Consider the following 27813-nt stretch of genomic DNA (forward strand, 5'->3'; position numbering starts at 1 on the left):
TCTGGGTACCTCTAGAATCCCTAGGATGTTGGAAAAAAAGGACGCAAATTTGGCGTGGGTAGCTTATGTTAACAAAAATTTATGAGGGCCTAAGCGCGAACTGCCCCAAATAGCCAAAAAAAAGGCTCAGCACAGGAGGGGAAAAGGCCTGGCAGCGAAGGGGATATAAGTAATAGTCCCGGTTGTACATTTTGCTTTCTCTTAAACTTACATGTCTTCAGACATTACTTGAGGTTCCTTAGTAGCACATATGGACATCGTAAATATTTATTATTATTATTTTTTTTTTTTAAAGATTTTCTGACAAAACTTGAATTTCCTCGATTTGCTTCCTGTAAAGTGCTAAAGTTTTCAGGGAAGAGTGAATATTAATTTCAAATGACATCTTGCATGAAAGCCTACTGAAGTGAGAGTACATTCAGCAGTTAGATACATGTGGAAATAAACTAAATGATGATTCTTTTTTTTCACTGACTAGAGTAAATATGGATAAATATCGATAAATTGAAATGTCAAACTAATTACCTATAAATCAAGAGCCTTAAACTTAAATATCCAAAATGTTTTCCTGTATGTTTGTGTAAAAATGTAATACAACTGCACGTTTCTCTATGCATGTCTGGCTTAACATGTCATCTTTTCGTTTCAGGGTCCTTTAAATAGTGAGTCATCCAACCAAAGTCTATGCAGTGTGGGGTCTCTGAGCGACAAAGAATTAGAGGTGAGCATCAATTGAATGCTTTTGACCTGGACTTTTAGCTACTTATTTCCCTAATTATCCAATTAATTCATTACCATCCAATTAAAAGGCCATAATTTCTATCCCTTCCTGTCTCCACCTCATTGTGTTTTTTGGAGACTTTAAAAAAAAATGTTATTGAGATTTTACAGGTGTTGCACATTAATAGACATGTTATAATAGGTGATAAAGTGTCCAGGAGCAGAACAATATGGTAGGGAAGACGGCCAGAGAGCAGGCCAGTCCACCCCTGGCAGCCATTGCCTCCAAACCTGTTACGTTTGTCCTCCAACCATCATGGGCAACCAGTGGGAGGCAGGATATGCTGTCATCTCCACTACTGGAGGTTGATAACATCAGACTAATGGGTTCTCCTGATTGTCCAAAAGGGCTACTCCCTCCCCTACATGACTATACCTCCACCCATGCCACCCTCTTAGACAGATTAACGGAGGACTATCTCTTCTTATTCCACCTTGAACTTGATTATGAAGGTGCCCTTTGAACCACCACCCAAGACAGAGGCACGGTTCCTAACCTTGAGGACTGCCTTCCTAATTGCAATCATGTTCCTGTGCCTGGTGAGCAAGCTGCAGGCACTGACCACCCAAATCCTTACCTGCAAATACACAAGGAAAGGATAGTTATAGGGACAAACCCAAGTTTTCTTGCCAAAGTCGTGTCACAATTCCACATAAAACAATTCAACTCCTGACCTTCTTTCAGAAACCAAAGACGCAAGCAGAAAGGCCACTGCATAGGCTGGATGTGCGCAGAGTTATGATGTATTACTTATAAAAGACAAGGGAGATAAGAAAGGAAAGCTAGTACTTCATATCCTTTGCAGACTCTAGGAAGGGCTTACCAGTGACAACAAGCATTGACATAGCCAATAGGTTTAGCCTTTGGGACCTTTTAAGTACTTAGCCATGCAGTATATTACGTTGACAGGTGGAACATAATGTAGCTGACATTGTGCAACCATTGGTGACCTCTGCAGGGCACCTGTTTGCGCCTGAAATGTGCAGGTACTCTCCATGAAATGCTTTGCATCAGTACTAAGAAGTGCCAGAGCTCTTCCTTTGAAAATAAATAAGTATAGGTACTCTGTACCAGACAGGACCTCCCTTTTAAAACACATCCTGTTTATGACCCACAAATTTCATCTTCGCAGTTTCAAATGTTAAGAGATGTGTGAAACAACAACCAATGGGCCCGTCTGGATCTAGTTTCAGCTGATAACATGACATCAAATTGCAACAAAAAAATTGGATAAGGCTTTCCACTAGAATTGGCAAAAGACATGAGTGCCAAAGCAAAGCGTAATTTAGATAAGACATCAATGATGTTTTGGTTTCTCTTAGGCCCTTCCCTTGGGTCAGGAGCACAGCCACCTCTAAATCCTTCTTCCATTAGTGCTTGGGAAGAAACCATGTCAGAGGACTGAGAATGTGATGCAGCAACAAATAGTGAAGCTACAGAAGAGAAAGGGAGATAGGAAAGGGAAACATCTATAGATGCGGAGATACAGAGAGGTGGGGACAGAGATACATTGAGAGAGTGACAAATAGAGGGGAAGATGGGCACAGGCAGGGAAATGGATACAGAAACATAAAAGAAGGGTACAGAGAGATTGGGGTATACATAGAGCGAGAAAACGAAAGTCAGAGAGAGAGTTCATGATGAGGGAGAGGAAGACAGAGAGAGAGATACCAAGATAAGGGGGGAGAAAAGATAGATGTGGAGGGAGGACGAGAGAGAGAGAGAGGAGGTGGGGAGAGAGGGAGAAGGGTGAAGAAAATTTAGGTGTGGAGGGAGAGAGAGAGACCGACATAAAGGAGAATAAAATATATAGGTGTATAAAAACAGTCTTGGGTAATTGGTCTTGTGCACCATTAAATAACAATTGTAGGAAGCTGGGTGAGGTGAGCACCTATGGTGCTATCACCCTACACCAGGTCTAGGTATCCCCTGTTAATGAGCTGTAGTCAGTGTCTAGGAAGCCAGGCTCTCTAGAGGTAGCTGTGGATGAGCAGCCAAGGCTTATCTAGGAGACATGCAAAGCTCATGCAATACCACTTATGGTCACAGTACTTACACACATGAAAGTACCACACAGTGTTAGAAATTAAAGGTACTTTTTTTTTTTAGTGATACAAATACTTAAATACTATATAGGCAATACTCTACTAGCAGGTGAGTAAACACATTATTATTCACACCTTAGTAATCAGGAATGAGCATAGAAAGTAAAAGAAAAAAGTGCAATGAGAATAGTGACCTTAGGGGGAGCCCAAACCATATACTAAAAAAATGGAATGAGAATGATGGACCCCCACCCAGGAAAGTGGAATATGTAGAGGGGAGATGGAGGAACTAGAAACCCCAAAAGGTGAGTACCAGAGTGCCCGCAGCGATCAGGAGAGAAGAGGTAAGTACCTGTTGTTTTTTTCCAAACCCACAGGGAAACTGTGAAAGGACTGTGCAAGACCCAAGCAAATCTGCAAGAAACAGAAGAGAACCTGCAAATGAAGGGGACCAAGTCCAGTTCCACTTGGAGTGTCCGGTTGGGGCAGGAACCACTACCCATTCTTCTGGATTTGCAGGACCAGGTCAACAGGGAAGACCAGGAGTCTGCTATGCATCACAGAAGCAGAGGAAGAGTTCCAGAAGTGATGCAGTTGATGTCCCACGTCGGAAGAAGAGTTGCAGTCCATCAGTGGTGTGGAAAAACCACCAACAAGCCTTGACAAGGGCAAGAGTTGCAGAAGAGGAGTTGCAGGGGACTAGGAAGGTCTGAGGGGGACTCAACCGTAGGAGGGGCATCCCAGGCGTCCCCCAGCAGTCAGGAGAGCAAGAAGTTGTGGATGTAGGCACTACAGGTAACTCACAGGCAGCAGGCACAGGAGCTGCAGTGAGGCCCACTCAGTACAACGGGAAAGGAGTCCCACGCGTTGCAGGGAAGAGTGTTGGAGGGCGGGGTTACACAGAGCCTGAAGATCCCTTGGAATAAAAGCCAAGAAACCTGGTAGCTGCAATGGTCGCTTTGTAAAGGAGTACTGTCCTGCAAGGAGAGGCAAAGACGCACCACCTCAAAGGTTGGGCAGCTGGTAGAGGGGACCAAGGGTACCACTCAAGACCACCACATATGTTGCAGAATCCATGCAGAGTTGCAGAAGACAGGACTCCTGCAGCTGCTCGTCATTGCAATTGGTGCCTGCGGATGCAGGCGAGTGGCGCTTTCACTCCAAGTGAGATTTCTTGCTTCTTGGTGCAGACTGAAGGCTTGCCGCCCTCTGGGGATGCACAGCCAGGGAAGTGTTGCAGGTGCAGGAAGGAGCCGGAGAAACTATGTTGCAGAGCAAAGTCGTCCCTGGAGCTGCAGATTGTAGGTTCCTTTGAAGTCCAGTTGCAGTTCCAAAGGCCAGAAAATGAAGTAAACTTTCAGAGGAATTCTGCTGGAATCTTGCACGTCGAATCTGAGGACCCACCCAAGAGGGATACCCTATATAGCCCTAAAAGGGGATTGGCCACCTAACAGGGTGACCACGTATCAGGAGGGGGCTGTGACGTCACTTGCCTGACCTGGCCACTCAGGTGCTCAGAGAGGCCTTTGCCCACCTTTACCTGGAGAAGCTCTGGGCACCACCTCCGGGATGGTGATGGACATGGGATGGGTAACTCCCCTTTCCATTGTCCAGTTTCACGCCAAAGCAGGGACTGGAGGTCCCTCAACTGTTGCAGACTGGTTTATGCAAGTGGGGCACCAAATGTGTCCTTCAGAGCATACCAGTGGCTTGGGGAGGCTACCCCTCCCACGCCAAGTAACACCTATTTCCAAAGGGAGAGGGTGTTGCCTCCCTCTTCCAAAGGAAATCCTTTGTTCTGCCTTCCTGGGCTTGAGCTGTTCAAGCAGCCAGGAGGGCAGAAACCTGTCTGTAGGATGGCAGCAGCGCAGGCTGCCTGGGCAAACCCTGCATTCTGGTAGGAGCAAAGCTGGGGTCCTCTAAGGAGCACCCAGAGTGCATGGAATCATACAACCAATGCTTGCAACAGTATTGGGTATGATTCTGACATGTTTGATATCAAACATGCCTAGGTTCAGAGTTACCATTATGTAGCTGGACATAGGTAGTGACCTATGTCCAGTACACTGGTAAAATGGCTTCCCCGCTCTCACAAAGTCCAGGAAAATGGAGCTGTAGTTTGTGGAGGCACGTCTGCACATGCAGGGGTGCCCTGCCGCACAGGTACTTGCACTCTGGGCTAGGAAGGCCTGCCATAAGGGTGACTTACAGTGGCCTGGTGCAGTGACCCTTTCACGCAGGCTGCAATGGCAGGCCTGCAGACGCACTTTGCATGGGCCCCCTTGGGTGGCATAATATATGCTGATGCCCATGGGGAAGCCCTGGTGCTCCAATGCCCTGGGTACCTAGGTACCATATAGTATATGGGGGCACCAGTATGCCAATTGTGGGGTATAAAGGTTAGGGTCAACCAAATCCAGAGGGAGAGAGCACAAATACTGGGGTCCTGGTAAGCAGGATCCCAGTAAACACAGTCAAAATATACTGACATCAGGCAAAAAATTTGGGTAACCATGCCAAAAAAAGGGTACTTTCTTACAACAATCTCAGCGGCTGTGGGTGACTGATCTTGACCAGACAGAAGAGATGAGATCTCTCGGCGAGGTGCTTCTATCACAGGTGCCAGTGATGACAAGGACCCCCTCGGGTCAGTATACGAGGGATGGTCCATACCCCCTTTCTATTTGTATCATATAGAAGGAGACAGTACATTGTGACCCAGCACTTCTTATGTAAAGCAGACAATGAACTTCTAATGCCAATATCAACACCCAATAAATTATAGACCGCTTTGCATAGCAGTCACACTGTTTCGAAACACCCTGTGGTTTTTGCAGTCAGACGTGGATGGTTGAAAATCTGGTTCTCCCAGGGCACACTGCACTACTGTAATTGAGGCTTGACAGAAATAGAGCTTCAACAACACTTTTCGCTAACTCACCACTTTACATCCAGGGCCGAGCTGTGAGAAACAGAAGGAACCTCCAACCTCGCTGAGAACGACCAATAGAACTTCCCAGACTGACCCCAACACGCACCAGACAGAGAACCCTAGAGGAGAGGATGTGGCGTAACAGCCAGAGCTGCCGACTTTAAAGCTGGGGTAACACAGTTCGAGTCTCGGGCCAGCTGGGCTTCTGGTGATTCTGGGAAAATCACTTAATCTCCCCTGTTAACAAAAATGAATGTGTCCTTGTGTAATGTAACCAGTGCTCACATAAAGCACTCTTAATACCTTTGTGTTAAGTTTGCGCTATATAAAACTGCAAAAATAAAGCGCTCCAATACCTTTGTGTCGAGTTCCCGCTACATAAAACTGCAAAAAAAACAAACAAAAAAACACAGAGATCGCAAAGAAAGAGCAAAATGCCCTACAACAAGAGGAAGTAACAACATACTCCTGTGAGCGCGAAGCAGCGAGGCAAAAGAAACCGTAGCATGCCCACAATAAGGTGTATGGCCCATTGTGCTGTAATCCAGGTAACCGGGCCAGTCTCAAAGGCGATGATAAAACAGTCTCAAGGCAGGACAAACATAAAGTGTTTACCTTAGAAACCAAAGGAATTTGGAATGTCAGGCCAGGGAACGACTGAAAGTGATGGGTGTGGTTAAAACCCACAGAAGTAGATAACAGCATGTCGAGACACAGCACATATGCACTGCCTAGGCTCGACCTAAAAAACTCCATTGCAAGGTGGATAGTATAAACAATCCAGTTGTTCTTCAAAAGGGGTAGCATGCTCTTGGAATCAAAGCCCAGAGCACACTCCCCAAGGAAGAAAGAAGCAACCCTGGCCCTCATAGCAAATGTTCCTTTAAACTAAATTTGTATCGTGGCCACATGGTCATCAGTCCACATCTTCACCAAACACTATTGTGTGGATATACAAGTGAAGAAGAAGTGGGCCAAAGAGTATTGAAACATCTATTTGCAATATCAACCTAATTTTTGACACCACTACCAAGAGGGCCCAGGGATACCACTACAAAATCTATGCACAGCAGGTGAATGGCCAAGGCTGCCATAGAGAGGGTACTGACGCCAGAAGTAGATTGTGGTTGTTATTACTGCTACTTCCTGGTGCGCACACAGTATAGAGGCTTCATCCAATCCTAGATCTGCGTCCTCTCAATTCCTTCCTCAAAAAGGAGAAATTCAAAATGCTCACACTTGCTCAAGTTCTTTATGCCCTCGACTTGGGAGACTGGTTAGTAGCGTTGGACTTGGCGCTTATTTCCACATTCCTGTTTTGTCTGCCTATGGACATTACCTGCATTTCATGATTGGCCACAAGCACTTTTGATTTGCTGTGTTTCCTTTTGGCCTTAACAGTGTACCTGGTGTTCACCAAGATGATGCAGGTGGTTGCAGCTCATCTACAGATCTCAGGGACTCCAGGCTTCCCCTATCTCGACAACTGGCTGTTGAAGATGATCTCGCCCCAGGCTCTCGTCTCCCATTTGGAGACTACAGCAAACCACCTGCACTCGTCAAACTTATCCTCCTAAACAGCGAGTCCAGGTTATTCAGGCTATGATGCAGATGTTACAGCCTCTATCCTGGGTTTTGGTGAGACTGACTGAGGCTGCTGGATCTCATGGTCTCCTGCATCCTGCTTGTAACACATGTCCGCTGGCATATGTGAGCTCTATAATGGAACTTTAAGTTCTTGAGCCGCATCAGGGTAATCTCTCTGACATAGTCCAGATTTTAAAGGGAACTGCAAAAGATCTGCAGTGGTGGTTAGCAAACTGTGGTTAGGTCAGCGGCATACCCTTCTTCCTTCCCCAACCAAATCTGACCGTAGTGACTGACGCATCGCTCTTGGGATGGGGTGTCCAGCTGAGAGAGGTGGAGATCAGAGGCCTCTGGTCGAATCCAGGCTCCACATCAACCTTTTGGGGCTTTGGGTAATCTGGCTGGCATTGAAAGCCTTTCTGCCCTCCATCAAGCTAAGTGCAGTGCAGGTATTCAAGGCCAACACCACCGCCATGTGGTACTGGAACAAACAGGGTCGGGTCATGGACCCTTTGCCAAGAGGCCCTGTGCTTCTGAACCTGGTGGGAACGTGAGGGCATATTCCTGGTGGTTCAACACCCGGCAGGCTCTCTGAATGCCAGGGCAGGGCAGACAAACTGAACCGTGGATGCCATGTGGATCACAAATGGCGTCTCTATCTGGGCCTGGTGGAAGGGAGAGCCTTGGTTAGATCTGTTAGGCACCTCCGAGAATGTGCAATGTTAGCAGTTCCAAGGCAGCATGGTGTACAGAAAAGCAAGTTGACCCTTTTTCTGCTCACCTTTCTCAGGCCATTCTATTTCTCTTACCCAGCAGGGCTCTGCTTTGGGCACCTTCAAAGGGCTATGTTTCTGCCATCTCCACCTTTCTGCGGTTGCCAGATCAGCCATCCCTGTTCAAATCCCTTGCTGTAAATAGGTTTTTGAAAGGCCTTTAACATAAATTTCCACCTTCACCCTTTATCATGCCTCATTGGGACCTGAATCTAATACTCACATTTCTGATGTGTGCTTCTTTTGAACCAATACATAACTGTCCTCTCGGGTTTCTTACCATAAAGACGGCCTTTCTAGTAGCAATAACATCTGCCCGGAGGGTCAGTAATCACCAGGCTTTGCCATCTAATCCTCCGTACCTAACCATCTTTACAGACAAGCTGGTTCTCTCCACTAGAGCTTCCTTTCTGTTAAAAGTTGTCACTCTCTTTCATGTAGGCCAGTCCATCACCCTGCCAACCTTTTTGTGGTCTGCCACATCCCTCTAAGAAAGAGGAGCGATTCCATCGACTGAACCCCAAGGGAACCTTGTTGTTCTACCTTGACCACACAAAAGAGTTCTATGTGGATGACCAACTGTAGGAAGTTGGCTCTGTATGCACTATTTCAAAGTAAGGAATAGTATGCACAGAGTCCAAGGGTTCCCATTAGAGGTAAGATAGTGGCAAAAAGAGATAATACTAATGCTCTATTTTGTGGTAGTGTGGTCGAGCAGTAGGCTTATCAAAGGAGTAGTGTTAAGCATTTGTTGTACATACACACAGGCAATAAATGAGGGACACACACTCAGAGACAATTCCAGGCCAATAGGTTTTGTTATAGAAAAATATCTTTTCTTAGTTTATTTTAAGAACCACAGGTTCAAATTCTACATGTAATAGCTCGTTTGAAAGGTATTGCAGGTAAGTACTTTAGGAACTTTGAATCATTACATTAGCATGTATACTTTTTACATAAAACACAATAAGCTGTTTTAAAAGTGGACACACTGCAATTTTCACAGTTCCTGGGGGAGGTAAGTTTTTGTTAGTTTTGTCAGGTAAGTAAATCACTTACAAGTCTCAGGTTTGGGTCCAAGGTAGCCCACCGTTGGGGGTTCAGAGCAACCCCAAAGTTACCACACCAGCAGCTCAGGGCCGGTCAGGTGCAGAGGTCAAAGAGGTGCCCAAAACGCATAGGCTGCAATGGAGAGAAGGGGGTGCCCCGGTTCTGGTCTGCCAGCAGGTAAGTACCCACGTCTTCGGAGGGCAGACCAGGGGGGTTTTGTAGGGCACCGGGGGGGACACAAGTCAGCACAAAAAGTACACCCTCAGCAGCGCGGGGGCGGCCGGATGCAGTGTGCAAACACGCGTCGGGTTTTCAATGGTTTTCAATGAGAGACCAAGGGATCTCTTCAGCGGTGCAGGCAGGCAAGGGGGGGGGCTCCTCGGGGTAGCCACCACCTGGCCACGGGAGAGGGCCTCCTGGGGGTCACTCCTGCACAGGAGTTCCGTTCCTTTAGGTGCTGGGGGCTGCGGGTGCAGGGTCTTTTCCAGCCGTCGGGAAATGGAGTTCAGGCAGTCGCGGTCAGGGGGAGCCTCGGGATTCCCTCTGCAGGCGTCGCTGTGGGGGCTCAGGGGGGACAACTTTGGTTACTCACGGTCTCGGAGTCGCCGGAGGGTCCTCCCTGAGGTGTTGGTTCTCCACCAGTCGAGTCGGGGTCGCCAGGTGCAGTGTTGCAAGTCTCACGCTTCTTGCGGGGAGTTGCAGGGGTCTTTAAGTCTGCTCCTTGAAACAAAGTTGCAGTTCTTTTGGAGCAGGGCCGCTGTCCTCGGGAGTTCCTTGTTTTGCTTGAAGCAGGGCAGTCCTCTGAGGATTCAGAGGTCGCTGGTCCTTTGGAAAGCGTCGCTGGAGCAGGGTTCTTTGGAAGGCAGGAGACAGGCCGGTAAGTCTGGGGCCAAAGCAGTTGGTGTCTTCTGTTCTTCCTCTGCAGGGGTTTTTCAGCTCAGCAGTCTTCTTCTTGTAGGTTTCAGGAATCTAAATTCTTAGGTTCAGGGGAGCCCTTAAATACTAAATTTAAGGGCGTGTTTAGGTCTAGGGGGTTAGTAGCCAATGGCTACTAGCCCTGAGGGTGGGTACACCCTCTTTGTGCCTCCTCCCAAGGGGAGGGGGTCACATTCCTATCCCTATTGGGGGAATCCTCCTTCTACAAGATGGAGGATTTCTAAAAGTCAGAGTCACCTCAGCTCAGGACACCTTAGGGGCTGTCCTGACTGGCCAGTGACTCCTCCTTGTTTTTCTCATTATCTCTCCTGGACTTGCCGCCAAAAGTGGGGGCTGTGTCCAAGGGGCGGGCATCTCCACTAGCTGGAGTGCCCTGGGGCATTGTAACACGAAGCTTGAGCCTTTGAAGCTCACTGCTAGGTGTTACAGTTCCTGCAGGGGGGAGGTGTGAAGCACCTCCACCCAGAGCAGGCTTTGTTTCTGTCCTCAGAGAGCACAAAGGCTCTCACCGCATGAGGTCAGACACTCGTCTCTCAGCAGCAGGCTGGCACAGACCAGTCAGTCCTGCACTGAACAATTGGGTAAAATACAGGGGGTATCTCTAAGATGCCCTCTGTGTGCATTTTTTTATAAATCCAACACTGGCATCAGTGTGGGTTTATTATTCTGAGAAGTTTGATACTAAACTTCCCAGTATTCAGTGTAGCCATTATGGAGCTGTGGAGTTCGTTTTTGACAGACTCCCAGCCCATATACTCTTATGGCTACCCTGCACTTACAATGTCTAAGGTTTTGCTTAGACACTGTAGGGGCATAGTGCTCATGCACATATGCCCTCACCTGTGGTATAGTGCACCCTGCCTTAGGGCTGTAAGGCCTACTAGAGGGGTGACTTACCTATGCCACAGGCAGTGGGAGGTTGGCATGGCACCCTGAGGGGAGTGCCATGTCGACTTAGTCATTTTCTCCCCATCAGCACACACAAGCTGGCAAGCAGTGTGTCTGTGCTGAGTGAGGGGTCCCTAGGGTGGCATAAGACATGCTGCAGCCCTTAGAGACCTTCCCTGGCATCAGGGCCCTTGGTACCAGGGGTACCAGTTACAAGGGACTTACCTAGGTGCCAGGGTTGTGCCAATTGTGGAAACAATGGTACATTTTAGGTGAAAGAACACTGGTGCTGGGGCCTGGTTAGCAGGGTCCCAGCACACTTCTCAGTCAAGTCAGCATCAGTATCAGGCAAAAAGTGGGGGGTAACTGCAACAGGGAGCCATTTCTTTACACCAACTCTTTGTGGGTCATGTCAGAGCTAAGAAGGGGAAGGCTGTGCAGAAACAGACCATCTCCCGATTGTAGGAAGCTGACTATGTAGTGTACCAGTGTAAGGGGACACCATGCAGATAGTTCAGGGTGACCCATATTGACTGATAGAGGTTAAAATAACCCTAAAAGATCTCTTTTTTGGTAGTGAGGGTGAGCAGTTAGGCTTATTAGACAGCAGTGTTAAGCTTTTGCTGCGCACACAAAGCCAGGAAGCAAGACACACTCATTAAAGAAATCTGACACCAATTTATAAAAATAGCACATACTTTTACATAAATTTAGACCCCAAGATCACCAGAAATGGGGTAGTACTTTTCGAGGTATTCATTTTTGGGTGTGGTAAGGTTATCCCATGGGGGGAAAACATGTACTGCATTTGGAAACTTAACAGTCTTATGGGACTGTTCTCCAGGACTTAAGGTGAGGATGGGCAAGACCCAAGGCCACACCAACAGATCACCTCAGGAGGCTCTGGTGTGTCTGGGTGCAGAGGTATGCTATGGCATCAGGTGTCTCATTGAGCGGCAGTGGAGGGGGGAGAGGGGTTCAGTCCTTGAGATGTTCAGGGTCGTAGGGACACTTTTGGTCCTCTTCTCCTCAGGCCGGGGCAGCCGGGTTCAGAGATGTCCTGAGGCATTGGGTTTCTGTCAATAGGGCACTTCCGGTAGGGGGGCCTGCAGAAAGAGGCGTCAGGCGGCGAGTGGAAGTCTGGTCTTGGTGAATTCAAAAGTGGACTCAGCTCCAGAGGGTCGTAGGACACCATGGGCACCGTTGATCCGCTCGGACTCTGGCTGCTTTGAGGTGTCTGGTCGCGGTGGTCATAGACCGGCTCTGGGTCTTGGTGAGTTGTTGAAGATGGGATTCAGGGCAGTGGGGCCATTCTCCTGAATTGGTCTTGTGGAGCCTGACGTGTCTTGAAGGTAGGTCTGCTTTGGTGCTGTTGGAGTTCATATTGGACCACCAACAAGCCTTGGTTGTTTCAAGGGGTCAGTTACCCCAGGTATAGGTGCTGGTAGCCTCCGGCCAGGGTCAGCGTCTCTGGACTTAGGTGAAGTGGCGGTACTGACCTTCTGGGCTCCAAACAGTCTTCTCTGGCTCATTGATTCCTCGGAGGTCCCGATGGTCAACGGGATAGAGTACCGGACTTTGGAAATGGTGCCTGCAGATGCATGGAAGCAGCTGCTCTGCTGCAAGGGAAATCTTTCCTGGTTGTTGAGGCGCTGGGTAGTCCTCCAAGGGTTTTGGGGAGGGTGTCCAGCTCTTGGTAAAATTGATCCAGTATTTGTTAAAGCACAAGCAGCCTGGCAGTGTTTTGTGTCAATCTATGGTGCAGGCCTTCTGTTCTCGCTCACCTCGGTCTCTGTTCAGTCATCCCTGGTTCCCAGTAGTTTAGTCTTGACGTGGTCTTGATCTCAGACTTTATTTGCTTTCCTGGTGCCTGGGGGTCGCCTAAATACTCAACTTAGGGGTCTTAAGGGGAGTGAAGGGTAGTAACCAATAGGCTATTTATCCTGGGGTCACTACACGCCCTAGCTATCCACTTCCTGTTGGGAGTGGGCATCACACTAACCCAGAATTCCAATTTCCATCACTCACAAAATGGTGGAAATCCTAATTTTGTGTTTACTTCAGGCTTGCCCCTCTCTTGGGGTGTGTCCAGCCTGCAAGTACAACACTCCTCTTTACTATCAAATTTTCCCGCTTGTCCTGGTGCCAATTGGGCCTCAGGCATGAGGTCGCCTCTCCCCTGCCTGGGAAAGGCTGAAAGTTGCAAACCAAAGGCGGTAGAACCTTTGTAGTCCCAGACCGTGGTTTGCAGATCTGCTAGCCATTTTGTTGACAGAGGTGATAACATCTTCTGCCAGAGCAGGTATTGTGTCTGACCTCGGATAGCAGAGACCTTCCTTTGGGTCAGAAACTTGTTTATGGCGGCAAGCAGATTGAAACTAGTCAGCCAGCGTACCAGGGGACTAGTAGGTTTTAGGGGGCACCTATAAGGTGCCCTCTGGGTGCATGTCACAATAAATCTGATACTGGCATCAGTATGGCTTTGGTATTGATGCCAAACACCATTATTTTCCGTGCAGCCATCATGTAGCTGGGTCATTCGTGCTGACCAGTGTCCAGTACATGCTTTAAGATAGCTGCCGGGACCTTGCAATATCTAGTAATAGGACTAGACATCACAAGGGCACAAATCTGCTCATGCAGACATGCCCTCACATGTATTATAATGCACCCTGCCTTAGGACATTTAATGCCTCCCATAGGTGTGACATACTGCATGCAGTGACTTTGGCATTGCACACAATGAGTGTGCCATGTTGTGTTTTAACTCAGTCTGCATCCTGGCATGCAGTCTGGGATGGTAGGCTGAATGCAATTTGTGTGTGGGTCGCTTAGGGTGGCATATGTTATGCTGCAGCATTTAGGGTCCCTCTTTAGTACCCATGCCCTAGGTACCAAGGGTACCATTTACTAGGGACTTACAGGGGTGCTACAGTCCTGTGCCAATTGTAAGCAATTAGATATACTTTACTTTTAAGGAAGAAGCACTAGCATGGAGGTCTGTCCAGCAGGCGTCCGTGCACTGCCTGAGTCAAAAATCCTCATCAGCTATTCTAAAAGGTGGCAAAACGTGGGGAGGGGGGCATCTGCAAAGAAGCACAGTTTACTACACCAATAAATCGTGCTCCACATTAAAATCTGCTATGTACTGGTCAAGTAGCAACCCCCTGAGTGTTTACGGGCTCATTCCACCAGAGCTAAGACTGCGACCACTGTGTTAGCACACAGAGTTCCATTCCTGGACATTTGTCGTGGAGCCCCATGGCCTTCTCTGCACACATTAACCCAAGCACTACTACCTGGAAGTCAGTCGGGGACAGGCACTTAACCTGGTTGTTCCTGGAGGACTTTTTGGTGTGAAATGGTTTTGTAGACCCACCTCCGGGGAGGCATAGCTTGGATATCTATTCTAAGGAAAGGAATCTATAGCCAGAAGTCTCTGTCAGTCTAACAAGTTACTTCCTTCGGTAACACCTTATCTGGTGTAGACTACTTATAATCTAGCTGCAGATTCTTACTGACTCCCTCATCCTCCTCCTACTTCTGCGCACAGATTTCTGGGGTCAAGGCTGTTTCCCTTTCTGGGCTCTAGTGTTCCACACCAGTGGTCGGTGTTCTTCGTTGCTCCTTGCTCCTGGCTTGGAAGATCGCAAAAAGAAGCTGAAGTCACCTTGCTGGGGTGGTGGCTATGTGGTCACTGCACACGTCACTTCCTGTGCGGCTGCCGCCACACAGAACCGAATAGTGCCACCTCCCGGTGAGCAGGGGTACTGCTGAAAAAGAAAAAAAATATGTCAACATCCAGTCTGACGCCTGGGGATAATTCTATGGTAAGGAACCTACAGCTAGATAGTCTCTACCAGATGAAACGCTACCAAAGGTAAATAACTTGTTCTTGATGTCCAATGTGGTCACTATTCCAACATTAGTAATATTACTAGCTCAAGGTGATTTTATTTGTACCTAAGTAGCTCTGATTATTAAAGGTTGAAAATCTCTGAGCTAGTGCCATGATGACTAAGAAAACATGTCACTTGATTCCTCTTCTCAGGCCTCTATTGGGGCACAGAAAAATATTGGCAACTGACGTCAACACACTAGTTGGCACATAATATACCACAAGGATATCTGATTTGGAGGCAGAATCATGGCTGGAGCCTTATTGCACCACCTGGCCGAGGTAGTTGAGTTATGTTCTGGGGAAAATGTTCTAGACCATTCTGTAGATGTGTAGTATTCATCAAGTGAGGAATCTACAGAATGATTGTGTCCACCACAAGTATTGTTACAGAAGGCACATACCCTTTTCTTGTGCAGTGTGAATCTTTTCTGGATTCCTTTGCTGTGCTTTATTCTGCCATCTAGTGGTTAGGTCTGTGACTCTCGTCTTAGTCCTCTGTTTCTCTCTTTTCTCATTTCAGTTGTTTGGCATTGGCTTACTAATTGGAGCCTTGTCCCTCCCTCTTGTGGCATCAGACGCCGCCCCATATGTCCCAGTGCATGGTCGCCATCTTCAGATAATGTTTTCTGCTGTTGGTTCTGGAAGCAATAGCTGAAGCTCTAAAGGATGCCATTCTAGGGATTCAGAGATGTGTAGCTCTGCCTCAGTGTGGCAAGACCTTCTGATTTCTATACTATGCTAGACTGCCCTTCCAGTATACTAATGAACTGACAGTAGCTCCAGGGCTACCTGTTGAACACCCCAGGTCCAGACAGAACAAAACTAATAAAATATTTTTTGCTTCTGGTGCCCCACAGGAATTTTGGACAGCAGGCATGAAAGGTACAATTGCCGGATGATTTTAGGAAACATCAAACTTGTTAAATACATTGTTAAGGCAGAAAAGTTAAATAGGCTGTGTGAATTAGGGTGGTAAGATTTAAGTGTACATGCCAAAAGCACATTCCACTAGAAAGAAGGGTAGGCCCATGATGTAATAGATAATGATATATATATGGCTTCAACATGCTCATATATATTACAAAACATATTAATGTCGATACTTGGTCACACAGTAGACATAGACTGCATTGGTTCAAACAGTTTTACCATATCTGCATCCGATGTCACTTCGCATCAACCACCAAAGAGGAAATACTGCTATACATTTGTTGCAAAGCTTGGTATTGTAAAATAGATACATGCTGCATTACTAAGTAGTAGCTTATCTACAGTAATCGAATTTACAGCTTGGGACCTGTCTAGGTTGAAATGCAACCGTACCACCTTCCGGGTAAAATGGAGGAGGATTGAAAATGAAAGTAAATTAAATATTAACATTAACTTAACAAGACATTTTGCACCATCATCATTTGTGGCGGGGATGGGGTTGGGGGCAGAGAAGGAGTAGCAAGAAGGCTTAAGAAAATGTGGTGAGACATTTTGGGGTTTATGGTAGACGTCATGAGGCACTGACTCTACCTATAGTTATCACCTCAAACAAATTAAAGGGATTTTTTGTAACCATTTTTTTTTTTTTGTACCTAACAACAACAAAAGTTATGAACAACACCTGAATCTAGATTAGTTCCTATGTTTTTCTGGTAAGTAATTAATTCTATATTTTGTTCGCAGGGTGTATTTTCTGTCTGTGTCATCCATTTCTTGGACTTTACAGTCTTTCTGTCTGTGTCGACTCATTGGACCAGTAGTTTTAAAGGTCTTCAAACCTCAGTACATTAATTGACATGGTATGTGAAAATTCTGTTTTGAATGTCTGTAAAGAATGTAGATTGTAGAGAATAAATGTTGCCAGTAAACTTCCAGAACTAGATATGGGGTTTCCTAAAAATTGCTTTGCATGTCTGCTTAGAACAATTTAAAAGGTTCATTTAAGGAGATGTATTTCCTGACATCTCAACAATCCAGACAGTTATTAAAGGCAGCAAGGAACTGTTTATAATAATATGTGTTCTTTGACTTTATTTGGCATAAATATTTGTCTTCCTTTGTGTTACTTTTAGCAGACGCCTGAGAAGAAACAGAATGACCAGAGAAATAGAAAAAGAAAAGCAGACGTATACGAGACCAGTCAAGGTACCCAGCTGCTTCATATTTGTAGTGTTTCCAGCTTAACTGACTTATAACAGACTTTGAACTGAGTGCTGCACTAGTTTGAACCTAGCAAACCAATCCTTCCTGAAAATAGGCATAAAGAACAAGTGTGTTTATTACATTTAAACAATTAATTGTAAAACCTTCATTAGCTGTCAATAGAGGTTAGAACACCTTCTCATTAAACAAAATACAGGCAACTAATTTAATGTGTCTGTGGTTGTTTCCCTCGGAGCCATGTGTTGTGGACACTGCCTTTTTTGTGAGTAGTTTGGACAAAACGTAGTATTCAGATCGTGAACTCTCTCAGCAGTCATTACATTTATTGGTCTCTTTGCCTAAGTTGTGTGTTGTACTTGCTTGTACCAGAATCTCTGGGGAAAATCAGCCCTTAAACAATCAATTGGTTTCATACTATTGCTGCTGCAGATATCCAGTGTATCCAAATCATGTTCCATTTTTGTATCTCATTTAAACCGCTATCTTGTAGTCGCGTATGTACTGTAATAATTGTCCCCGTATAATATTTTTTTTTGTGACTGTATTCCAGATTCATACAGCTGTTGCAGTGTGTCCTATGACATTTGTGTAAGGTCTTGTTCTCTCTCAGGGAATCTCCATTGATCATAAGCACTGTATAGAATAGTCCTGTTCACGTGCGGGGACCCCGGAGCAGTTCTTTTAAGGTCCCATCCACTTTGCCTTGCTTTGGAAAAGCCAGGGGATGTGTGACACAAATTTTAAATGTTGCCTCTATATTTCCAATTCTAGTGGATTACTTAACAATCTAGAAAGATAAGTGTCAAACCTTTAACAGTCACTTAAATAGAATAAAATGCGTCCTTTTAAAAATGCCCTTCAAAAACACTTTTTTTTATGTCTTTTTAAAGTAAGAGATAGGAGAATATATAGATGTGCAGGAGTTGCTAGAAAATAAAGCAGTAGAGTGCCTGTAGCAGAAATCAGTCAAGGAAACTACTCAACATACTTCCTCATCCACAACCTGGACAAGTCCCTGAGACTAATCCTGGGCGTCCACTTTCTAAACAAGTTCATAAAAAAGCAAAAATTCATAATGACCACACTGCAAGAGGTCATCCCGCGCATGCGGGAAAAGTACTACATGATAAACATAGACCTCGAAGATGCATACGTGCACATTCCTATTAACCACAAAGACAAAAAATATCTGTTTCTTTGTCCAAAAAGATCCCTACCAAGTTGTTCTCTCTAAACAGACCTGGAGAAACAAGGTCACATGTGCTGTCTAAACTAGCCCAAGAGATCCTGGAGATGGGCCATCCAGAGAAAAATAACCCTAATAACAATACACCTTCCTGGTGTGGACACGAAGAAGCAGACAGACTAAGCAGACAAGCATCCATCTCACATAAATGCAAAGTGAATGACCTAGTGCTCCAAGATGTCTTCCGCAGGTGGGGTACCCCAGACATTGACGTGTTTGCTACCCCATACAAATCAAAATTCAGGGACTTAACATCGAGGCACCCACCTCACCGAGCCCAGGGAAAGGCCCTGTTGATAGATTGAGCAAGAAAATTTGCATTTCCACCCGTTGCCCTCATACCGCTAGTGATCAGCATATGCAAGCTATCACAGATTATGTTCGTCCTAATCGCTCTGCAATGGGGAAGACAAGCCTAATTCTCTGACCTGGTGGAAATGGCACAAGGAAATGTAAAAAGTTACCAGAAGCACACAACCTCCTCTCCAAGCAGGGAGGGAAGATAAAACACCCAGAAGTGGGCAACCTGAGACTAGTGGCCAGGCTTCTGAAGACATAGAAGTTGGACACTTGAACCTACATAAACAGTCCGTGGACCTCCTCATAGAGGGTAGGACAAGCGCAAAGAACTGCTACACACCAAAATTGCAGAAGTGTGTTTTGCTGTGTGAATCTTTTCTGGGTTCACATGTTGTGCATTATTCTGCCATCTTGTGGTTAGGACCGGAATTCTCCAATGTAGTAGACGATCCTCCTGTGAAGTCATACTCTCTTCCTGGAAGCCTCCCTGTTGGTCACCATCTTCTGATTCTTTTTTCCCACCATTGGGACTGGAAGCATCGCCGAAGGATGTACAACCTGCATACTAAAGAAGTATTTTTTCGCAGAAGAACAAATAATCCACCCATAAGAGGTCGAACGGGTACCAAAAACCAACTCCATTACTGAAGGACTTGAGGTGGTGGAGCGATGATAAAAAATAAAAAAATTGCCGAAGGGGCAGAAGGAGAAGGCTGGGACGTCAAGTTGTCGATCGTCGGAAGAGAAGAGCACAAACTGAAGGTAACCCTGAAATGATTCTTTGGGTGAGACTCTAAATGATCTGACTCTAGAGGTCACAAAGGGGCCTATGCGTCAAAAGAGCCATCGACTGAAGGCAAATCACGATCAAAAGAACCCCTTGGGTCCCAGGATAGGCATAGTGCAGACGGTCAAACTCCCGAAAAAATGTTAATTATCGAGGAGACAAGAAGAAGGATTGAAGCAGAAACGTTTTGATGTTGAGGGAGGGAGGGAAGAAAGAAAGGGAAAAGCGCCAAAGCAGTCAACAAAAGTCCTCGAGGGATGATGACAACTGGAAGGAGGAATTCAAAGAACTGGAACCCTTAGTGACACCCGAGTCTTCTTTGAGATAGAGGATCCTGAAAATGTAGCTATGGAAATGCTGCAGGGAGGATCTGAAGTCACAGGAAGCAAATGGCAAGACACTGAAATTGATTCCTCTAAAGAGAGAATTGACACACCTTAAGACCATCACTGATATTGCGATGTATAGTCAGCCTATAAAAAAGGCAGCTGAGAAACAGGCACAGGCCCAATCCTGCTTCCTGCTTTAGAGACTACTGCCCTCTCAAACTAAAAATCCGTTTCTGACAATGCATTTTGGATCAGGGGAGAGAGGCATTCAAGGAGCCAGCAGAGCATTAACACCTAGGGCTGAAAAAAAGTATAGACATTCATCCAAGGATCCTCAGTACATAAAAGGAACAGCTCAAGCCAATTCAATCATAGCAGCCACTGCAAGGTAAATGGCAAACATACCAACAACATCTGGTCCACCTCTAGATAAAGAAAGTAAGAGGATGAATTTGGTTGGATGAAAATGTGAAAGAGGGACAGCAAACCAGTGGAGAATCGCAAACTCCAGTGCTCTAGTAAATGTGTACACCTACTACTAGTAGGATGAAATGGCAGAGCTGAAGAAACATCCACCTGAACAATACCAAAAAGTGCTGCTGCTCTGGTTTAGGAAGGTAAAATCATAGCTAACACACCTCAAATCGGCTCTAGATGCGACAGTTACAGCTACCTGTCAAATGATGGCGGGCCATCACTGAGATGACATGCATGGTTGAGGGTGTCTAGTTTTAAACCTGAAGTCCAAGCAAATATCATTAACGCTCCATTAAACGGTGAGCATCTTTTTGCAAGTGCTGTAGGTTAAACTTTGCATGAAATGAAAAAGAACAGTGCCGCCACTAAATCTGTGGGAGCTCTGCAATTCAGAGGTTACGTATAAAAAGGGGACAACTCTTGTTAGAAGACAGACAGGAAGAGGAAGTTTCTCCTGTACATCCTCACATCAGGGGTTTCAAGGACAAGCCAGTCCCACTCAGCACCAGTACTGGCAATTTCAGATACAAGGGCAACAGTCCTTGCGAGGAAGTACATGGGAAGAGTGCAGCCTCATGGAGAAGGAGCAGCATCCGCCAGTAAGTGACTGCATTTCATCAAAACATTTCACATTCAACATCTGTGGGAGGAAGAATAAAAGCAATCCTTCAGGAGTGATAAGATGACAGAGTATTGGATGTTAAACGTCATCAAATATGGGACTTGCATAGCACTGTTCAGAACACGCCCAAGTAAGAGGACCAAGGAAAAAGGTTCTCTTAAAGGAAGAAGCATCATGTCTGCTCAAGGAACTAGATTAGTTGCTGGGGAAGGAAGCAATAGAAAAGGTGCCTAAGAATGAAATCAGTCAAGGAGACTACATATTTCCTTATATCAAAACCGGACAGTTCTCTACATCCCATACTGGACCTAAGATTTATAAGCAAGTTCATAAAAACACAAATTCAAGATTAAAACAAAAGAGGAGGTTATCCCACAGATTCAAAAAAGGGATCATATGGCAACAATAGACCTGAAAGACACTTATTTGCACATTCCAAGGAATCACAAAAGATTCCTGAGATTTTTAGTCAACAAGACTCATTACCAATTCAAAGTACTAGCTTTTGGAATAAAGTCAGCACTGAAAGTATGTACACAATGCTTAGTGGCGGTAGTAGCACACCTAAGAAGACAATTCATTTATGTCTACCCTTATCTAGATGATTGGTAAAAGCAAATTTATTGAACAAATGCAAAACAGATATTCAAAAAGTGATAACACTGTTCAATCTAGGATTTTCAATGAATAAAGCAAAATTATCAACAAGGTCAGAGCTAGAAAAGGTCTCTCTAGGAGTAAGAATCAACACAATAGAGGCAAAAGCCATATCCATGCGAAGAGAGGGTAGGCACAATACTGCAAAAACTTGCCTTTAACAGAAAGGACAGACTGTGAGGACAATCCTAGGGAAGATGGCCTCCTGCATCCTGCTCATTCCTGTGCAAGGCTACATATGATACCATTTCCGGAGTGGCTACAAACCCAATTGTCACTAGCAACAGGGAGTTTGGAGGATCTAGTGGTTGTTACGCAAAACGTTCAGGAGGAGTGGCCGTGGTGCAACTGGACACAGTTAACAGCAAGAAGACCATTTACACAACCAACTCCTACAGTGACCATTATCACAGATGCCTTACATATGAGTTGGGGAGCACATATGGAATCACTTAATTTAAGAGGTGTATGGACAAAACACGATGCAGTACCGCATATCAATGTCCTGGAACTAAAGACCGTGTTCTTAGCCCTAAAAGCTTTCTAGAAAGAGCTATGAAGCAAATTATTGTTAATACAAACCGACAATACTACAACAATATTTTATGTTAACAAACCTAGAGGACCTCAATCGTTTGTCCTTTCAAAATTACCGCAACAAATTCAGAATTGTGCAATTCAGACACAAATTTACATGTCACTAATTTATCTCCCACGGAAGGACAATGTCAAAGCAGAGATACTAAGCAGACCAGCATCATCTTCCCACTCAATTACTCGGTAGTCAAAGAGATATTCAAACGTTGGGTTACTCCAAAAATAGATCTCTTCACAACACAGGCAAATGCAAAATGCCAGTACTTTGTGTTCAGACACCTACACCACCAATCAATAGGGAATGCCCTGTTGACAAGTGGTCAGGAATATTTGCATACGCTTTTCTCCTGATACCACTGATACACAGGGTAATCAACAAATGCAAACAAGATGACATTAATTCTTATTGCCCCTTAGTGGGCGAGACAGACTTGGTACTCATAACTTAGAGAATGTAAAAGGAAACATCCAGAAATTGCCAAGACTTCACAACCTACTGTCAATGAAAGGAAAGTAAGCTCTCCTTCGCATCATGGCTTCTGAAGACTTGGAGTTTGGCCATCTGCCAGAGACGACAGTGACGGTCCTCAGAAAAGCTAAAGGCCAAACTATAAGAAAATGTTATATGGCTGAATGTGAAAGATGCTCCCTTTAATGCAATAGGTGGCGTCTATTTCATCAAAAGACATTACGGTCCTAAAATATCTTACACATCTTCTAGACTGCAAACTAACATATGCTTCCTTAAAAGTTCAATTAGCAGCTTTTGCGGCCTATGCAAGGGGTCAGTCATATAGGAAGGAGTCTATTTACCTCCCCAATAGTTAAAAGATTTTTAGAAGAAGCAAAAACAATAGCACCACCCGGGGGGGCCTGCACCAACATGGAACTTAAACTTGGTACTCTAGGAAGCTGGCTATCTGTGTGGTGTGCCACATGTAGGGGTACACTATGCAGATAGCACAAACGACCCTTATTGGTTTACAGGATTCTAAGTAACAATCCCAAACACCTCTTTTGTGGTAGTGTGGGTGAGCAGTTAGATTTATCAGAGGGTAGTGCTAAGCATTTGTTGAAAACACAGTAAATGAAACACACAGTCAAGAAAGAACTTGAGACCAATGTTTAGAAAAATAGTTACTTTGTTTATATTATGTTGCAACAATAGAATACTTTAAAGAAGATAAATACCATTGCAGTTTGTATCGTTTTAGCAAGTAAATATCACTTTTACTCATGTGCTTTTACACAGTAAAGGTTGCAAAGTAATTTTACTCCAAAGGGGTCCTTGCAAACAGTTCTCGGGGGTCCCCTGTGGATTGAAGGAACTATTGGTGCAAGGTCACACGCAAGACCATTGATACAGTTTTACCTTCCCTAGGCATCTGAGTGCAGTTGAGTAGGATGTCTTGCGCTCCACATAGCTAGTGACGGGGGTACCTAGAAAAGAGACTGCAAGGGGGAACCTTGGGGCAAGTCCAGGAGCTCCCGATGGGGGGGCCTCGCTTTGTCGGGGTCCTGGGAGCAAGAGAACTCCTTTGGATGTCGTGGACCCGGGCCAGGGTGCTCAGATGCAGCATTTCTTTGTCATCGATGCTCCAGCATCAAGGCGCCCACTATTCTCTGGGTAACCTACAAGAAGAGGGAGAAGACAGTGCAGTTGAATAGCTCTGTAAGATGTCCTCTGCGATGCTGATGTCCCTTGAAGGCTGGACTTTAGATGTGACATTGGAATTCTAATTGAACTTCAACAAGCCTTGGTAGTTGCAAGGGATTTGGTACCCCAGGTATTGGCGCAACTTGGCACTGGTTGATCCGAATAGCTTCTTAGTCATCCATAGTTCCTCCCTCCTTCTGCATTTCTTTGTCCTCTTCTTCTTTGGGTCAGACAAATCTGTTCTTCTGGTGTCAGGGGGGCACCTAAATACTCAATTTAGGGAGGTGTAGAGTAGTAGCCAATAGGCTAGTTACCCTTGAGTTGAAAACAATCCTTACATGACTTATTTTGGGGAGTGGGAATAACCCTGTCCCAAAATTCGTAGTTGCACCAAAATCAAGATGGTAAAATCCTTCCTCAAGTGTCTACTTTGGTTAGCCTACCATAGAAGTGTGGCTAGCCCAAAGGCGTAACACACCTAATTTACCCCCTGTTCTGATGCGAAGTGGGTCTCAGGGCAGAGGGGTGGCAACTCCCCATTCTGTGAAATACCAAAGGCAGCAGGGTCTTTGAAGTCCTTGGCCTTGGTACGCAGATTCAATTGACATCCTGCTGGAGTAGGTGATATAACACCTTCCCCCGGAGCAGGCATTGTTTGTGGCCTCTGAGAAGTGGACAACCAGCACACTAAGAGACTAGTAGGTTTCAGGGGGCACCACTAAAGTGCCCTCTGGGTGTACGCAATAATCAAGGCTGGCACCAGCCTAGATTTATTAAAACAAGGTGTTTGATACCAAACACCATAGGTTTCAGTGAAGCCACTATGTAGCTGGAGAACTGTTAATGGTGAGTGTCCACTACATAGCTTGAAAGGGCTTACCTGTTCACTTCCAGTGTCCAACAGTCGAATTAGACATCACAGGGCATATCTGCTCATGCAGATATGTCCTCACTTTGAATACAATGCACCCTGTATTAGGGGTTCAAAGCCTGCTGTAGGGGAGACTTACATATATCTATATGCATTGAGTAGGGCATGGCACACATCACGTGTGCCATGTTGTGTTTTTGCCTGGCTTGGATAAGCAGACTACGGTGGCAGCTGTGTGCATCTTTTTTGGGGAGATCCCTGTGGGTGGCTCAATACATGCTGCAGACCTTAGGGACCCTCTCCAGTTCCCAGGCCCTAGGTACCAGGGGTACCATTTACTAGAGACATACAGAGGTATAGGAGTTTGCCAGTTGTACAGATTTTACCTGTTTAAGGGAAAGTGCACTGGGACTGGGGTCCTGTTTAGCAGGGACCTAGTGCACCTCAGTCGAGAAACCTCAGCAGTGAGCAAAAAGTGGTGGGTGACCATGTCCAAAAGGCCACTATCCTACATGTACTAAGACAGATGATAGGGACACCTTTTGAGTCTTTTCACAAGGCATCTTTAAAAATGCTCACTCCAAAAACAGCCTCTCACATGCTGTGCACATCCCGCCATCTGGTGTTGGGCTCGGAGTGTTACAAGTTGTTTTTCTTCGAAGAAGTCTTTTCGAGTCACGAGATCGAGGGAATCCTCCCATTTCGGCTCCATTGCGTATGGGCGTCGACTCCATCTTAGATTTATTTTTTTCCGCCATCGGGTTCGGACGTGTTCCTTTTCGCTCCGGGTTTCGGTTCGGAAAGTTAGTTAGAATCTCGGAAAAATCGTTGGTATTGTTGCGTTCGGTATCGGGTTAGTTTTAACAGATCGACACCAACTTTTGAAGAGCTCCGGTGGCCCTTTGGGGTTTTTTCGATTCCCCCGTCAGGGCCTGGTCGGCCCGGCCACTTGTCTTTTCAAGGCTGATGGAACGGACCCCATTCCGCTTCTGCCCAAAATGCCATAACAAGTATCCATATACAGATCAGCATCTGGTCTGTAACTTGTGTTTGTCGCCAGAACTCAAGGAAGATACTTGTGAAGCCTGTCGACCGTTTCGGTCCAGGAAGACACTAAGAGACCGAAGAGCAAGAAGACTGCAAATGGCGTCGGCGCCGACAGGACAAGGGCGTTTCGAGGAGGAAGAAGAAACCTTCTCCATCCAGGAATCGGATTCGGATGAGATCGATCCCGAAGAAACGCCGCAAACCGTGAGTAAGACGTCGAAACATAAAACTCACGAGAAGACCACAAAAGCCCAGGGGGCGCCACCGCCAACAGGCCATGGCTTAACCTGTAAAATAGGTGACCGATCATCGGCACCGAAAAAGGGCACGCTTGTGTCTAAGTCATCCGACTCTGGTCGAGATACCGCCACACAGCAATCTCTGGCCCGAGATAGCGGTTCCGAGCAAGTTCGGCACCGAAATGATTCGGCACCGAGAGGCAACGACGCCGAAAATGAAAAAGGTTTCGTATGAACCTAAAAAAGTAGCCGAAAAGGTTTCGATACCGAAACATCCGGCCTCGGAACCGAAATCAAGTTCCTACACAGAGGAACAAGGACTGTCCTCCCAAATGAAAATACATAGATTTGGACAGGAATTAGAGACAATGGAGCCAGACTACACCCAAAGAAGGCTCCACATCCAAAAAGAAACAGGGAAGATCAGCACTCTCCCTCCTATTAGGATGAAACGCAAACTTGGCTTCCAGGAGAAAGACAAGCAGCCACAGGCAAAGGTGGCTAAACAAGTAAGCCCGCCACCGTCTCCACAACTATCGCCGCAAACATCACCGGTAGCCACTCCACCTATGATGCAATCCCCGACTCATACAGGAATGAGTCAAGATGACCCTGACGCGTGGGACCTTTATGATGCACCAGTGTCAGATAATAGTCCTGACTGTTATCCGGCTAGACCGTTGCCACCAGAAGATAGTACAGCCTACGCACAGGTGGTGTCGAGGGCAGCGGCATTTCATAATGTCAGCCTGCATGCAGAGCCCATTGAAGACGACTTTCTATAATACATTGTCGTCCACACACAGCCAGTGCCAGAGTCTTCCCATGCTACCCGGAATGCTAAAACACTCCAAACAAGTGTTTGAGGAGCCTGTAAAAGGAAGGGCCATTACTCCAAGAGTGGAGAAAAAATATAAACCGCCACCAACAGACCCTGTGTACATCAGTTAACACCGGACTCAGTTGTTGTAGGGGCAGCTCGCAAGAGAGCGAACTCACACACCTCAGGAGATGCACCACCTCCAGATAAAGAAAGTCGAAAATTCGACGCAGCAGGCAAAAGGGTGGCGGCACAGGCAGCAAACCAGTGGCGTATTGCAAACTCACAGGCTTTGTTGGCCAGATACGATAGGGCTCATTGGGACGAAATGCAACACTTTATAGAACATTTGCCCAAGGAGTTCCAAAAAAGAGCACAGCAAGTAGTAGAAGAAGGACAGAGTATCTCCAACAATCGGATACGGTCAGCAATGGACGCAGCAGACACAGCTGCTAGAACTGTCAACACAGCAGTGACAATAAGGAGACATGCATGGCTGCGTACTTCAGGATTTAAACCGGAAATACAGCAAGCTGTGCTGAATATGCCATTTAACGGACAGCAGTTGTTTGGGCCGGAGGTGGACACTGCTATCGAAAAACTTAAGAAAGACACTGATACGGCCAAAGCCATGGGCGCACTCTACTCCCCACAGAGCAGAGGCACATTTCGAAAAACACAGTTTCGAGGGGGGTTTCGAGGGCAAAGCACAGAACCCACAACCTCACAAACAAGGCCCACTTATCAGAGCCAATATCTGCGGGGAAGTTTTCGGGGACAATATAGAGGGGGACAGTTCCCAAAAAGTAGAGGGAAGTTCCAAAGCTCCAAATCTCCTCAAAACAAGCAGTGACTTCCATGTCACACATAACACCTGTGGGGGGGGAGACTAAGCAAATTTTACAAACATTGGGAGGAGATAACAACAAACACTTGGGTACTGGCAATTATCCAGCATGGTTATTGCATAGAATTTCTCAAATTCCCTCCAAACGTCCCACCAAAAACACACAATATGTCAAAACAACATATAGATCTTCTAGGACTAGAAGTTCAGGCATTGCTACAAAAAGAAGCAATAGAATTAGTACCAAACCAACGGAAAGGAACAGGAGTT

At 45.9% G+C, this 27813-nt stretch overlaps 1 protein-coding gene across 3 annotated transcripts in view; it reads left to right on the forward strand.

Moving 5' to 3' along the window:
* The window catches only part of TLK2 (tousled like kinase 2), a 948113-nt gene that overhangs the window by 96997 nt on the left and 823303 nt on the right, over positions 1 to 27813 (forward strand). For 2 of the 3 annotated variants that reach the window (XM_069237985.1, XM_069237987.1), the window contains exons 3-4: positions 650 to 721; positions 16957 to 17029. In XM_069237985.1, the coding sequence (XP_069094086.1) occupies positions 650 to 721; positions 16957 to 17029 (145 nt within the window). The remainder of the gene's footprint in view (positions 1 to 649; positions 722 to 16956; positions 17030 to 27813) is intronic. The other variant, XM_069237986.1, reaches the window with a different exon arrangement.

The sequence above is a fragment of the Pleurodeles waltl genome, chromosome 6 (genome assembly GCF_031143425.1).
Source record: "Pleurodeles waltl isolate 20211129_DDA chromosome 6, aPleWal1.hap1.20221129, whole genome shotgun sequence".
Lineage (NCBI taxonomy): Eukaryota > Metazoa > Chordata > Amphibia > Caudata > Salamandridae > Pleurodeles > Pleurodeles waltl.